Source organism: Lonchura striata, chromosome 5 (genome assembly GCF_046129695.1).
Source record: "Lonchura striata isolate bLonStr1 chromosome 5, bLonStr1.mat, whole genome shotgun sequence".
Taxonomy (NCBI): domain Eukaryota; kingdom Metazoa; phylum Chordata; class Aves; order Passeriformes; family Estrildidae; genus Lonchura; species Lonchura striata.
The window spans coordinates 57663820-57680282 of NC_134607.1; the positions used below are offsets into that span (position 1 = coordinate 57663820).

At 39.0% G+C, this 16463-nt stretch overlaps 1 protein-coding gene across 1 annotated transcript in view; it reads right to left on the reverse strand.

Annotated features, from left to right (window-relative positions):
• Window positions 1-16463, reverse strand: part of GUCY2C (guanylate cyclase 2C) — a 43728-nt gene that overhangs the window by 21371 nt on the left and 5894 nt on the right. The window contains exons 5-14 of the mRNA XM_077783136.1: window positions 15206-15327; window positions 14242-14338; window positions 11408-11537; window positions 10053-10188; window positions 8255-8340; window positions 7703-7814; window positions 4294-4375; window positions 1902-2007; window positions 1303-1365; window positions 677-748 (exon numbers count right to left, since the gene is read on the reverse strand). Of these exons, the coding sequence (XP_077639262.1) occupies window positions 677-748; window positions 1303-1365; window positions 1902-2007; window positions 4294-4375; window positions 7703-7814; window positions 8255-8340; window positions 10053-10188; window positions 11408-11537; window positions 14242-14338; window positions 15206-15327 (1006 nt within the window). The remainder of the gene's footprint in view (window positions 1-676; window positions 749-1302; window positions 1366-1901; window positions 2008-4293; window positions 4376-7702; window positions 7815-8254; window positions 8341-10052; window positions 10189-11407; window positions 11538-14241; window positions 14339-15205; window positions 15328-16463) is intronic.

The following is a 16463-nucleotide window of genomic DNA, read 5'->3' on the forward strand; positions in this document are numbered from 1 at the left end:
CCTCTCTATCAAAGCTCCCAGCTGACCAGAATAGCCATTATGAGTGACAGAATGATGTGAATCATTCAGTAAATGAGAAAGTAATAAAAATTTAATGATGCTGCATGATATTATGGAGTTTGTTCATTTAAATAGACAACTGTCGTTTACTTTGAGGTATTTTTAGACTTTATTGAATTCACAATATAGCAGTGTTGTGTAATAGGAAAACCATTCAAAAAAAGATGCAGTACTGCAGCCAAATTAATCTCCCATGTTGAAAGAGTCTGTGTGGCAGCAGAGAGTAACTTATATTTAAAGAGCTGCACTTGGCATTCAATAATAAGATTTAACTGCAGCATTCCACTACTGATGAATTTGTATGATATGAGCCAAAAGAGTACAGTGCCGTTTAGCATCAGCTATAAAAATTTATTAAGTAAGGCCATATGACAGCACATTAATTACTTCATTCATCCTCAGCTTGGCTGGCACACAATTCAGACTCTGAAGTGGTGATGAGATCACATAACAAAGATAAAGTTCATCAAGCAATATCCTTTGAGGAACTCATTACCTGTCCACCTCACAAACATGCACAAGCATATGGCTGTTGGAGTTGACAGTGGAAAGCAATGACTTCACTCACAGACTCCATCCCACCCTGGTGTGTCCAGTTCCTATGTGCAACAGTTACCTTGTTCAGTTCTATTTTTTGCTTCTCTGAGAAATTACCATCACTGTTTTTGAGATCCTTTAGGATCACCACCTGAAGGAAAAATACCAGTGGGGAAAAAATCATAGGTTTAGTACAACAGCAATTCATCTTTCTTTTCCAATAAATGTCCATACAAAGAAATAACTTCAGGAACACCTGCCTACTGCTTCACTGTTAGAGTTTCAGTTAATCAGCTAATAAATACTGGAGCTATATTTTCTTCAAGGGATTTAAATCCATCAATTGTGCAGATTTTAACTCAACAAGAATATACCTCAATCAGGCAGATAGCTCTACTGAATGCACAAGAATTGCCATGTAAATGGCCTGTCCTCCATTAGCATATTCACCTCTTCAGTACCAAAATGTAGCAGATTTCTGGTCCCTATGTTTATGCTTCTGTACTCCTGGGCTAGGGGTTCATGTAGTCTAATATTTAGCCTTCTGTCAGAAAACAAAATACATAGCAGCTGATAGGGAACAAACAGCTTACTCCTTCCATAAGGACTAACCATTTTGCAAGGTCAGGGGAAGTAGAACGACCTCCTCCAAAAAGTGCCCTCCTAAAGGTGAGGAAGGGAGCATGGACACTGCAGTCAGGTTACCTTCTTGTCATACTTGCCCTGGCGCAGTCTCTGGGTGGTGTCACGTCTCTTATCTTCATCAATCTGAGAACAAAGAAGAATAATTAACTTGCAATTATCACCTAGTCCTCACTTGACAGGTCCAGAGAGATTAGTAATGTCTGTGTGTGCCACACAGAGAAGCATAAACCTCTCTCTCTAGGGAGGGTCACTACATGCCGCAGAAATTGTGGGATATCTATGCCACTCCCAGGCCCTCCACCTGCTGTTTTCATGCTATTACAGAGGCATAACAAAGCACGGGGAAATAATTTGTAACAGAGACTGGAAGTCAATACCCAGCCCATTCCCCCATCATAAGTTGAGCTTTACTGATGGGAACGGGTGTATTCTATTAGGAAGCAATAGATGGGGAATAATCTCTCTTTCTTCAATACAACAAGTGTGGGTAAAACAAAACAAAACAAAACCAAAACAAAACAAAACAAAACAAAAGGTAACAGGTCCTAGTCCTACCAGAGCCAAAGGGTGCTGTAGTCAGAACATTTCAAAACTCTAGCATTGATTGTCATTAGTAGACAGAATCCAAGATCCATCTTTGGACACTGTGCTTCTCTTACCTTCAAACTAATTTGACTTGTCTCATTGGTCTCTAGAGGCAAGATTTCCTCAGGTGGTATATGGGACCATTTTTTCCACCGGCGCTCATTATCTCTCCTGTACTTCCTAAAACAAGAGATGTCCTTTGAGATATCCTCCCAGTTAGCCAAAATCCACAACAGAAGATTAGGACAGGGAAGCCTCTAGTGTAACACAAGGATGGTGTGACAGGCTGATGAGACTTGAGAACAAGCCCTGTGGCTCCCATCCAGTTTTCCAGTTTGAGGATACTCTTTAATTCTTCTAGCTTTGGGAAAGCCTAAATGCTCATTCATTCTGTAGCAGAACAGAACAAATCTAGCAGAACAACTGCTAGGCAATTGCCAGAGTCTCAGGGGTGGTCAGAAGAATTTAAAACATAAAGGACCATCTGGATTTTATATAGTTTTCTCCTCCATGTTATTAAATATACTTGGAAGAGAGGTCCCACAAACAAATGCATACCAAAGGAAGTCCTGCTATCAACAGTGGATAGTAAGAACTGCTGTGAATACAATGCCAGGACAGGAGGTGCTGAGTGATGAGGTGCCTTTTTGTGGGTGACCCTTGTATTCTGCATATTTTGTAAAAATGACGGACAAGTTCTTGGAAATGGGAGAAAGAAACTGCTGTCTCCCCTGCAAAAATTCAGAGCAAGTATTGTCTTAGAGAAAACCTACAAGATAGCTAGTGCTCATCAAATTATCTCCTTACTTGTGCATGTCTTTCCTCTACTAAAAAACTCCACAGGACTGACTGGGGAGTTTGCAGGAGAATCCTAACACGCTGATAAGTGCTGGCAAATGCTCCAAATGGTAGAACCCATACTACTGACTAACAACACAAATATTCCCTTGTTCACTACATTTGTTAGCATATATATTTGCATAAGAAAAGGAAGATCAACAATTGCAGTAAAAGCTGTTTTTCTCTGTTCTACCTTGTAAAGTCTGTCTGCATGTCATTAGGATGCACTACAGTTCAAACTGGTATCAGCTGGTGATTAAGAATATATCAAACTGAATTAAAATCTACTAGGTCCAATATTTAGTTACATGTTTTTCAGGACTTGGAGTTTTTACTTTGCAGTCAGAACTTCACAGGTAGCTGTGGAATAGTTCAAGTGTCCTAGAAACTTAGGAGATAAAGAACAAATAATGAGGAATTTTGTTGATTTTCATAGGAATTTTTCTTCTTTGCTTGTTAGGGGACAATCTTTGGTAGCAATTATATTTGAGAAGTTTACTATTATTTTGACACTAAAAGTGAAAGTTTTATTCTAAAAAATTCTCACAAAATTCTTCTGTATTTGATGCTTGGGAATATCACAATGATATGTATACAATAATAATCTAATAATCTAAAGAGAATCTTTAGATTTTACGCATCTGCAAATATGGAGAAGTATAGAAAAATCTTTTGTAAGTCCATACATTTGTTTATTAATTTTCATAGGCATTGCAAACTTCACTGTCTGTTTATATGTTAGTGCTCAGATGTGACAATTATTAACTCCTACATATCTTTGGTACAATTGGATGTGTAAGAGTTGTGTATCTTTGTTTTTTCCCCTGTTTTAGTTAGCAAGGCAGATTGGTCTACTCAAAAAAAGAAAGCCTGAGTAGCATCTGTTTCTAATAAACTTTTCTTAAGATCCAATTTTCTTGCTTTTTCTGAAGTTCTCTGATATATAACAAAGATATAGATTGAAAATGGAGGCACAGGTAAGATTTTTTTTTTTTTTAAGATTAAAGAAAATCCTATACTTTGGAACTGTGGTGGGATTTCTTCCATCAAAAGGAGGCATCAATGATTTATGTTTCTGCCTTTTCCATAATGATAGAGCTGGACTTTAAATGCTGCATGAAATTCCAAGCTGTTAGAAAAAATTTTATGCAGGATGTTGGACTGAGTTGAAGGAATGGGTCCATGCAATGAAAACATCAAAACCTTACGGTATTTTGACTCCTACAGTGTCTCAAGAGAAATACCACATTCTAGACTGAACTTTCATGTCACCAATACATTCAAGAAATGTAAGTGAATCCCAAAAAAGCCAAAGATGGGTAGTAAAGTGGAAGTATTCTGAAGACTGGTCTGAGACTTATATTTCTGTGTATGTATAGGAGTCAGAGCTTTTTAGCAGATGCAAGAACACTGATCCTTGCTGCATCTTCTCCCTTGATTATTAACCTGTCATAACAACACCATGGATGCAAGCACTACTTGGCATATACCAGAGTTAACACTAGGGAAACCACACAGGTCTGTAAGCTAAGCTAATGAATGGCTTTTCAAGGAGAGATCAAAGGCATTGTCCTAGTGGGAAAACTCTTCAAAGACAAACAAACAGAAAGCCAAAGGGGTTGGTACCTTAGAATCAGCAAAGAGATGATCAGAACTAGAATCACAATTCCCGTCAGTGTAAAGACAGCAATAGTCAAGATGTGTGGGCCTGCAGAAAAGAAAAAATGAAAGATAAACAATTTCATAGAGGATGCTGAAAAACAATATTGTATTTAAGAAATTACTCTCACACACATATGCAAATCACAGTAGCTGACCAAGGATACTTTTTGGTCACATCCAAATTGAGAGGCTTTGATAAAGTCCAGCACTGCCTTGAGATGACACTTTCCTCTTTCTATGTGGGATGAAGCATGACCCAGAGAAGTGCAGTCTTCCATCCCCACCTGAGGCATGGGCAATCTGTGCGGACACCCAGGCAATGATGCTACTGTATGGCCTGTACTCTTCAGTAAGAAATAAATATCCTATAGAGGGAAATTTATCTGGTGGAAGCACAAAGCCAGTAAAGTGTCCTTGGAAGCTGCCAGGAGCCAAACAGTTTGAAAATCATGTTGTTCAGGCATCTGAGGACTTAGATCCAAAAACCAGAGAGCAAACAAGGGTTCTAATCCTGAGCAGGTAGACAGGATGAACAAGGCTGGGAACTGACTAAGGTTTTAGTGTTGATTGTCTTACTGCGCAAAAGCAAACTGAAGCCTCTCTCGTGTCTGTTCTTGGAACTCAGGGGTCCTGGGAAGGAAAGTTGGCAGCCACCAACTTCCTTTGAAGAATAACAGGTCATTATCACAGAGCTTCAGCTGGTGGTCACATGTCCAGAGTGAACCTACTTTATTGAACAAGTGTCTCAGGCAAAAAAGGCCAAGGACAATCCCGTTTTGCAGATTGCCACGTTGATTAAGGACAGTAAAAGAGCTGAAATATTCAGCCTTACTAAGGCTAATATATTTCTGTTTGTGGACACAGACAGAAAAAACCAGAAAAATGGTCAAGTGTAAAAATTAGTAAATAAATAAGAATCAAATTTACACATACTAGTTGCCCTCAGAACCAAGCTGCAGTTGAGGAAGGATTTTTAACATACCGATTTTTGTGCCTGCATCTGACATTGGATTCAGTTTATGAACTCCTCTGGATTTTGGACCCAGATTTCTGCTTTGATTTTTCCTGTTCTGGGTATCACATCTCCCCATCTTCTTTCAGAATGTTCAGTAGGGCCTCTTTCATTATGTCTAAGGACCTCACGGTAATTTAGTATTTGTCTGATGCTCTCTGATGAAAACCATCAATACTATCGTTCTCCTCCACACCACTATAGTTAAGTCACCACTATAAAATGAGAGATAAATGAGAATGGGCAAAGAAATTTTGCATTAAAATTGTCTGAAACTTCAGATTTGTGAATTGTGGCATGCAGCTTCAATAAACAGATTACAGTTTCCCATGGAAGTGCTGCGGGGCCATAATTTTCCTTTCCTGAGGTTCTGTTGCCATCTTCTGGCTCTTAGTTTTACAACAGGCAGAGAGAGACATTAACTGCTCCTCTGAAACCAGAAAGGTTTGTCTATTGAAGAATGATCTTATCCATGTTTAGAATGAGGGTTAAAACTAACTGAATAAGGGGAAAATATGGATAAGCCCCTTTTTTTCACCGAATACTAGGAGGAAGGTAGGCAGCAGAATTGGGTCAGCTGTTCTCAGTTACAGCTTAGGAAGAAGCAGGGCTCTGGTTGTCTGTGCTGTTCACCTACCTAGAGGAAAAATATATATTCCAGGATGGAAAGTTTTGACTGGCTTTAGCAAGGCACAGTGATTACTTAAACTTTGACCATTCTCCTTTTTGGGGGAATATATTTATTTAGAATCACAGTGAAGGAAGGTGGTTTTTTTTTAAATGTGAAAACAAAATAATCAAGTGCCTTTGTGTGGCAGTTTCACTTTAGTTTAATATGGCTTGGCCACAGTGTCAGGCTTTAGTTAAGCACTAGATGTTAAGCTACTGACATTTGTAGACATTGGCTTTCTGCAATTCTCTTTCCCCCTTGTGCAGCAGCTTCAAACAAGGACAATTTCAGATCCACTGACAACACAGCGTGTTATGGGGCCCAAGGGATGGATGAGAATGGGACTGGAGCAACATCAAGAAGACAGCAGCCAGAAAGCACAAAGCTCATGGAGCTGGTACAGGGAGACCTTGTGGCTGATGTGTGCAGTGTTGCCGTCTCTGCACAGACAGCATTCATGGTCATTCCAAGGGAGACCAGAGATTTGACCAGAGAAGAAAAATGAAAGCTCCACTGAAATCCCTCTGCTTTTCTCAGAACTAACTTGAGTCTTATCAAAGCTGCTGCCTCCCTCCTCCTGATAATTCCCATAGGTTCCTGGCAATAAGCCACTACTCTGCCTCTCATGAGTGATAAAGCCTAATTTGAGGGCATCTGATTTACTTTACTGCTGGATAAAATGTTTAAATTTTACCACCTTATTGTGAATAGACTCAGTTAGCAGAAAGTTTTTATCTCTCCAGTTATGCTTTGCCTATTCCCTAATGGAGACAAGCAATACAGCAAATTAATGGGACACCTTTAGCAGAGACTTAACAGCAGCATCTCTGGATTCTCACTGATGGAATGACTCAGGTGAACACTAATCCACTGTGCACTAACCCTTGCAATTACTGCCACTGCAATAATTTTTATTCTGCATATCATACCCTGAAGTATATGCCCTTTCATTGCCAATCACCATGTGGCAGCAGTCTTAAAGGGGGAAATAATCTCAGTCTGATCAGACTGCCAAGGCTGTACTCTGTTATGCTAAATAACAAGGGACTTCATCTATTCTATCCAGGAGTCACCAAAACCTCAATAGTAAAGAAGGTGGTGATTTCTGAGATATTGGATTTAAAGTTTGGGTGTAAATAGAGCCATAACCTAGTTTCTCATGGTCTTTCTTCAAAGAGTCAGCTCTTCTCAAAGCCCCCTGAATTTGCACAGTGCTGTGTCCTCTCCCCAGTTCCCTACAAGGATAAAGTGGCAAGCAGAAGCCATCATGCTCCATCAGATACAGAAATGCAGAGTCAGATAACTCATCATAACCTTAATTCTGCAGCCTTTCCTAAACAGTGTTTCAAGCAGTTCGCACAACTACCATTTTCTAGTGAAGATTATTCATTTGGGGGTGACTTCTTCCAAAATACCCCATGGTATTTCCCATGATCACTGGTACACTACTGAGTTTTCAAGAGACTTAGTATCAGCACCAAAACAGAAATAAAGGTTTTGAACTGGACTGGAGGTAGAGAACATGGAGGGAATGAGGCAGGAGAAGGAAAGATGCTGTTCTGCACCCAGCTCCAAGTATCACTGGCAGGAGGCAGTGTGAAGGTAGCATGCTGGCTCACACAGCAGGTGGGTCTCAGGACTGTGTGACTTGTCTTCAAAGAGGTAGGTGGTAGGTGTAATGGATGTCTCACCAGTGCCTGGAGTATCACTGGGCAGCTTGTGGTTCTTCCAAATAAAATCCGGACTGTTAGTCGCCTTGCATGTGTCATTGCTTTGAGTGTTGAAATACAGAAGAGGTTTGAACTACGAATGGGAGGAGGGAAGAAATGCAGTCAGCAGCTGTGTTCTCCTCTCTTTTGTCCCTTGCTTCAGACTACCCTTAATAAATGTATTGCCCAAATTCAAATTAATTTTCCTGCTACAGTGGTGCATTTCTCAGTGTAGCCATATCTTTGGCTGCTATATTCTTTCTCATTCCTCCCCTCTCTCTGAAAATAAATTTACCAATCCCACAAAATACCAGCTGCACTTCACTTACTGAATCACCAGATTACATCAATCCTGCATCAATCCTGTCAGTCTCCCGCACACCTCACATGACCCCCCTTCTGGCACTCACAGAATGCCTTGGCACTCCACCACTCCCGCTGCAGCTATTTTCATCATTCTTATGCAATAGTACAGGGCATTCTGTTTCTCCTTTCATATATAAGGTCAAACAGTTGCACCCTACACATACGTACATAATTTGCAGTCTGTGATGTATACAGCACAGTCAGATTGGTATCAATGTCTCCAAATTCATCTAGAGTCACAGGACCCACTACACCTGCAGACAAAAGGAATTAGAGAGCTTGCATTTTCAGAAACACAAATATGGGGCAGGAAGGATGAGATAAGTAAAAGGATTTCTGAGACTTAGGATACTTCTTCATGTCTGTGCTAGATACGTATCAGCTCAGTGTGGTGCTTTTAACTTTTCTTTTAATACCGCACTACACTTTATCTACAAAATCCAATAAAAAGTGTTGAACTGACAGCACTGAAGAGGAAAGTCTCCCTCTAGCTACAACAAAATATATTTGTCAGATTTCTTCAGCATACCAAGAATGTCAGAATCGCCTCCCTCGCCATTTTGGAAGTGAGAAGAAAATAGTCTGTTTCCACCTGCAGTTTGAATCTATCAGCAGTAAAGGAAATACAAGGATACTTTCATTCCCTTTATTCTTTTGAAAGCTCTAGTAATAATGTTTTAAGCACATTATTTTTGCCTTTAGCCTCCTCCCTCTGTAGTCAGCAAACGTGCACTTGAACAATTGAGAACTGCCTGTGTAGCACATTACAAGTATTTTAAGGTGGAACTTCCCAAATCCCTCAGCACAGCTTGATTTTGCTTCCATGAAATCAGTTGCTTCAACATGAGCACAAGCTTAGCCAATATCCACCACTCCTAAAAGTCTTGCCTTCATTTTCCACTTTTTTTATAAGGGGATTTTTTGATCAGTTTCAGATTGTGCTTTTGCTGTTGTTGATGATGACTTGTTTTATTTCTCCTAAGTTCACTGTCAGCATTATTTTAATTCAGCAATTCCCTTCTTCCTTTTCACCTCATAAACTGATGCTAACCTTTTCATGGTCCACCTCTTTAATATCAAAACAATTATTCTATGAAATCCCTACTGTACCAGACTCCATCACAAGAAAATAATGAAGATGATTCAACACCTATCACTTTCAGAATTTTTTTTTTAACTAAACCTATAAATTATGATGAGCATTACAGTGCTGTATTTTGGATTAGTAAAAATTTCTGTGCAACTTAACTTTCAAATTTTAACAGACATGATGAGTTTACTGACATTCAGAAATGGATGCTGTCTCCAGGAGGAATTAGTAAATTATATTTTGTTAGGTATTGGATACCATGATTATAGCAAAGATAAGCCTGCAACCTTTCCCATCTTAGGAAAATCTGGTAAACTTCCACACACATACTTGCTGAATGTAGGTGGGGCATATAGCTTTCAGTCATCACTTTGGTACAGATCTCTGATATGAACAACTGGACTATACTCCCAGGGAGATAATGTTTTCACTTCTTTGCATAGGTTTTGCCTCTGTCTTTTCCTAATGACTGAATTTTGTGATTTTAAGCCCATGGCCTACAAAACAAAAGTCCACCAGTGCTAGACAACTTGTGAGAGGAACAAGAAAGTTGACTAAGAAGAGCCAACCCACTGTCAGCTGGCCTACACACCCACACTGCAGGCACCCAGGCCTATATGGCTTTGTAAACTCGAAAAGGTTGAAACTACTTCATTAAAGCTCAGCCAAGTGACTTCAGAGTAATTTTGAACATCAAATACTGAAAATAACATCCTTGTAAAAATTATATAGAAAGAAAAAAGTCTGGGAATAAAACTCATTGAAAGGCTTGGACTTGTTTAGTGTAGAGGTGACTTGTCCTAAGAGTGTTTAAAATCAAATTTCTTTCCCGTCATCAATTCAGTGAACACTGCAAAGGATGGTACTTTTTTTTACCTTCAAAAGTGGTATTTCGGAATTCATGGATTAAATTGAAAGGTGACATTGGGCTCTGTGAGACAACAAATTTCTTGACACTATAGCCAAACAGCAACACTGCATTAAAATAGCCAGCAAGAAAGTCATCTTCCATCTAGAACAAAAGAAAATAAAAAATGGCTGAGAGTTCATGTTTCTGCCATAAAGCTATAATAACTTTGATTGGCTCCATTTGGCAGAAACTCCAGCATAGAACACCAGAATCTGCTGAACACTGAGTGAGTAGATGGCCAGTGCCACATGAGTGTTCTCATTTCAAAAAAGAAAGGTAAAGAAAATATATTTTTGATGTATGAAGACAGGAAGGTGCTGAAAACTTAAAAGAGGCCAATGTAAAAGTCTGGTGCAAAGGATTCAAGAAATCCTACATGGTAGGTTCTTGGCAGTTCTGCTTTGCTCAGAATGTCCCAAAGATCCTGGCATTGGATTAGAGTTTCTGTGCAGATGATTCAGTGTGGTGCCAGAAAGTTTGGGCTTCCCAGTGGTCACAGCTCAGGGGCAAGGAGCTGTGCCAGAATTTCCAGCAGCCTGCCAAAGACCTGGCACCCAAAAAGCATTGAGTCCCAGGCTGGGGGATCTAGAAGCCCTATAAACCCAGCCAGAAGCTTCAGGCTTCCTGCTGGAGAGCCGGAGCTCAAAGCCACAAATCCTGGGAGAAACTCTACATAAAGGACCTGGTTCCTGGGCAGATGGCAGGAGTATCAGTTTCACTAAACAAATACAGCATTTCCATAGGTTCTGCTTTTCTGGAAATTAAAAAAAAAAAAAAAAAAAAAAAAAAAAAAAATTATTTCCTATGGAAAACAAAAAGGTTCCTGATTTTGTAGCTTATCTGGAAAGCCACTGGAAAGAAACTGTAATGGAAGTCATCTCTTAGATATATCTGCACAGACAAATTAGCCAAAAAATATTAGTTCTGAACTTTCCATGCTTACATCTCAATTACACATATAGATCTTTCTTGAGTGATGCCTTGCAGCTATGTGTAAGAGTGTCAGTCACTCAGATATGGAGTGGGAAAAGCATGTGCCAGTAAGTCTCCCTCCCTCCCGTGAATAGGAGACTTGAAGAACAAATTAAAAGTTTGAGTTGAACTTCACAAAGCAGGAATATGACATCCTGCAGATTTGCCTTATGATATTATATTTTGACATCATTACATCAGGACAAAATACCATCCTGCAATAATATAAAGAGGTACCAGCTTAGAAGCATGATGGGGATGATTACAGCTGCATTTTTAGTTTTTGTTTCCTCACACATGAACAGGAACAAACCAAATGCAATAATCATATATAGAACAGCATTCTTACCAGGATGTTGTCCTCCATCTCTATGTAGTCTTTAATTACAGTATTATAGCTGTAATTAGCTGGTGGCAGAGTCAGGACAAGCACATTGTGCATGTAATCAGCTGAGATGTTCTTCTTGAAGTACACGTTACTGCAAAACAAAGCACAAGAACCCCATCAACACTGAACAACAGGGACTGTGGTATCCATAACAATCACTCACTTGTTCCAAACAGCAGTGTTATTTAACAGGTTAAAATAGTAGTTCTAAAAATAAAATTTCATCATGCACACAACTCTTTATATTATTCATTCCCTGATGCTAGCTTTTGTGCCTAAATATATTAAAAGGTAATATCAAGGAGATCTGTCAATATGACACTCAAAGGTTGTTGTGAACTATGATTATTGTAACTGCTTGTTTTCTGCCCTGTTTATTTCCTCTTTTTTTTTTCAAGCAGAGTTTATGTTTACTAAAACTCAGTTTCTCCTTGGAATCCACAACACTGCAATCGTAGTTTCTTCATGTTACTGTGCCTGTTTCTGAGCTCTTCTGCACTTTTTTTGCTTGTTCTGCTAATTTTGATATTTCCTGCTAGAATTGAGCACAGCAGGAGTTGCACTAAAAGCATTTAACAGGAGGAAATGAAACAATCACAGAGGCGCAGAGAGCAGATTATTGATTCATTTGTTTAATTCAGTGAGATAGGAAAATTAAAGAAAACTGTGTCAACTTGAAAAGTCTGCTAAAACAAGCAGAAGATGTTGTAGTTTTCAGGTGTCTTTGGTTTCATCACCCTCACGAGCCAGATAGAAGTGCTTCACAGACTGGCCACGACCAGATTCATATGTTAAAGAAGAATTTAGGAATAGATATTAGTGTCAGCTGGCAGGATCTGTCAGTGACTATGGCTAGATTGATAGAAAATAATTGTGAGAGCCTTCTCTCATTATTCATGCTTGATCATCCTTTTATTTTGTCAGTCAATACTGACTGACAATCAGTACTGACTTTTTGGAGACCATAGACTCTGCTCCATGGCGCTCTGATTGGATTCTTACACCAGAGCCCTGTCCCTGCCCTTTCTCTGAACCTTCTGACTTTTACAATGCACTTTTCACCCTAAAGAATTTCAAAATTTTCATTTTTTTTCATCCAGGCTTGGACTGAATTAGCCAGTTGAAAAGGAAGCCTCACTAAACTCCACCAGACTGGATAATCCTCCAACATCTCACCCCTCTTGAGGAAGGCTCAAAGACTGTGTTTGTGTCCTGCTTGCCAGACAGCTCAGAGCTGAAGAAAATTTAAATCTTATAATTTTTTCAGAGACACTTTACTCCTGGAGAAGTATGGGACTTTGCCTATTCTCCCTCCTACAGCTTGAGTTTTCATCTAATACATCTGTCTGTACTTTGAGTTTTTTAAAGAAGAATAATGTGATTTAAGATACTCAGCAAAATAAGGGGTCTATAGAAAGTTTAAGAAGGCCAGCATATAAAAAAGCCTGTGGCAGGTGGGTATATCAGAAGGATGGATATCACAGCAAAGACTCTCCTAATCACCCTCACATATTGTATTGCAACAATTATACCTACAACACCAGTGTTAAAGAACTCACATACCCAGTTCCCATTGTGCATTTGCAAAGAAACAGGAGCTGAGGCCAGTTGCCTCAGGAAAAGCAAATGGGGATTCCTAGTGCCTGGATAAAACCGTGGAATGTGAAAGTTCCTAGAGGCACTTCTGAAAAATAGATATGGTGAACCTGAAAATGTACAGGATGGAGAAGATCCTGTTAAAACCTGAACAGGATCCAGTTTGAAACCAAAGGTTAAATCGCTGAAATCATTAACCCAGAGTTTCTCAGAACTGACCTGCTATGGTCAGCTTTAGGCACAAGAGCTGGGAAGTCCCACTGGCCCTAGAAGTTAATGGAATCTTTTTGCTACACCAACAGTGCAATAACATCAAGGCATGGGAACACACATTTGCCTTGCAATCATCCATCCATCCATCCATCCATCCATCCATCCATCCATCCATCCATCCCACCAGCACTGCCTCAGGCAATTATCTTCCTCCCTTACTGTGACTTGCTATGTCAACTGGGACTATACCCAGTTTAGGTATCTATTTAGCTGTACCCATGTAATCTCTGCTATGTCACTTAAGTTTAGGGCCAGAGATGAGCTCTCAGTCCTCATATACAGCCAAGGCTTTCGAGGATACCATTGGTAAAGCAAATTTATGTCAGACATCTTTGATAAAGAGTTTTGTTAAGAGGAAATTAAACAATAGAAAACTTAGATTTGTTAAGAAACTTCTCTGAGAAGTTATGTTTCTGTGGTTATAAAGATGTTGAAGAGATGGTTATAAAGTGCAAGAGTTATAAACTGGGAGAACAGTTATATCACATAAATAATTTAAAAATTGAATAAATGGAGTCTAGAAAAATAAACCATAAGTCCTATTTACATAATTGTCTGGTTGGGCAGAGTGTATGAAAAATGTACCGTATCTCAAATAGACCATATTTCATGACCATTTTGACTTTGGACTCTGTGCTTCTTTCATGGTTTCCTGTACTGAGGAGCCCAGAGGAAGACATGAAACCTACCTGCTCTGTTGCTGCCTCAGAAAAATATTATACGAACCAAAAGGGATTTTGTAGAGGATGTGCCATGAATTAAATACTATGCGCACTATTTAAATGGCAAGACATGAGGAAAGATGGCAATAGAAAACATTTTGTGAAAGACCATTTCAACAAATCAGTTCCACTCAGATTATTTCCATTACCTATATCCACCAGCAAATTGCAGAGAAAAGAAGAAAAGCAAAGGTGATACTTTACTTGAAGAGATCTATCAAGATGATAACGATGTCATTATCCACCTTCTCCGTCCCTAGGTCTGAGCCGATGTCCTCTGGAGAGCCACACATGATGATCACTACAGAATGGGCAAAAATGGAAACAGATAGGTGAGATTTAAAGACAAGAAGAAGATGTTTGCCTGCTCCCCCATATTTGAGCAGCAGGCAGTAGAGCAATTCTGGGTTAAGACACATTATCTGTGCTGTACTGGGGCCCAGGCATAGAACTCCAGCCTCTCTGCAGTAAAACCAGGATATCTGAGGGGAAGTGGTAAAAGGTCCTTCAACACCTGCACCATTTTCTGCCTGACTGCACCAGAGCACTACCATTATCTCACTCAAATAAGCATTAGGAGTTGTGGTGCCGTAACAGCTACTCAATATAAACATTTCTAGGTTAAATGGTCTTCAAGTAATGATTCCATTAGCTTGCTTTGTCTCACACTCACTTGGCCTGCTGATGCCAGGTGCTTAGTCTTAGGAGAAGATAAAGTATTTATTCATTCATTTTTCTAGTTTAGATGAATCATTTCCAGAAGTGCCCCTTGATGTCAAAATGAGGTCCATAAATGTACCAGGGCTGCAAACACATGAATGGTAGAGAGCTTGCAGTATCTATATTCTTGTAGAATTTAAAGCCCTTCTTAGAGAAGTTGTGATCCCTGGATTTCTTAATCACTCACAAAAAAGAGCTTGTGCCTAGATGGGATAATATACCCCAAAAGCTCTCAGGAATCAGGATATTCCCCCATATTTTATGAGGATGAAAAGAGGAATCTAGGAACTTTGTGCCATTTTATCTTTACATCCATGAAAAATGGTATATCTTTGTTTACACCATCTCTGGTGAAAGGCTTTCCATAAAACCTAACTAAGGGATGGGTTTGAGTTCCTTGGAAAACTAACTCACTTGTAGGGACAGTGCAGCCTCAACCCCTCCTTACCATTGCTTTTCCGGTTTGGATTTTTCACAGTTTTTTTAAGCAGCTCTGGAGTTCTTAAAATATCCTTGAACTTGAGTTTTTCAGAGAACTCTGTGATTCCAGCATCTAAAGCATTCATGTACCTGGCACAAGGGAGCAAAGATACTGTCAGGAAATTGCTTACTCCTCACATTTTCCTAAATCAACTACAGTGCAAGATGGGCTGTTCAGAGCACACAAGAGTGTTTATAAGCTTGTATGAAAACTTTTCTGCAACAATAAAAGTGAAAGAATCAATACATGTCACAAAAGATGCAGAAATGCTTGGAAAGTCAACCACAGGTATTTGAGCATGGTTATAGAAAGAGTGGATTTGGACAATGCAATGATCTAATAAGACAACTAAGAAAAAAAAAGTCAGAGATATGAGGAAACGGCAGGAAGTGAGACTCACAGGAGGCAGAGCCAGGACACTCTGCTATTTAAGATATCAGTGGTAATGTAAGAAGGAACATGTGAAGGTTCAAAGGACTAAAGAGGAACTACAGAAAGAACTGAGATAAAAACAACACATGTACCTTGACTGTGAGAGAAGTAAAGGAAGAAAAGCAGCAACAAAAAAACATAAACAGAATCACTTAAAACTAGAAGGGAAAAATGAGCTTAGCAAAAAAAGCAAGCAAGTAAACTTTGTTAAAAGATTAAGGAAAAACAGTCATCTCCTGAATTTTACTCTTGCTTCAATATGGTATTTCTGAGAAGAGATATTCTATCTGAAATAAAGGTAATGCAGAGGGGAAACCAAAAGAACTTTCTTTGTTTTCAAACTACGTAACCTTTGATCTACCAGCACTGAGATCTCAGTCCTATGAGCTACTAAATAACTTTTGCTTCCTTTTTTTTTTTTTTTTTTTCCTTCAGGAACAGAATCATTAACCGCTAATTTACAGAAACATATGCATATTTGAAACATAACCTGATTTTGCTATCACTGTGGGTATTAATTTATTTTTATATGTATATGGGGAAAACCAATTAGCTCATGCAGTAATACTTGTGCTTTAGAGAAAATGGATCTTTTTAAATTATACTTCAAAAACCTTCATGTTGACAGTTTCTATTAAGGCAAGATGAGATGCATGGTTCCAACTAAATTAGGATGAAAAGTGGGCAGAGATACAAAATTAATTTTTTTTGTTGTTAATTCAATAATAAAGGGACTTTAACAATTCTGAAATCATAAATAAGGTCCTGGTCAGAAGCATTAAAAAAAGTGAAA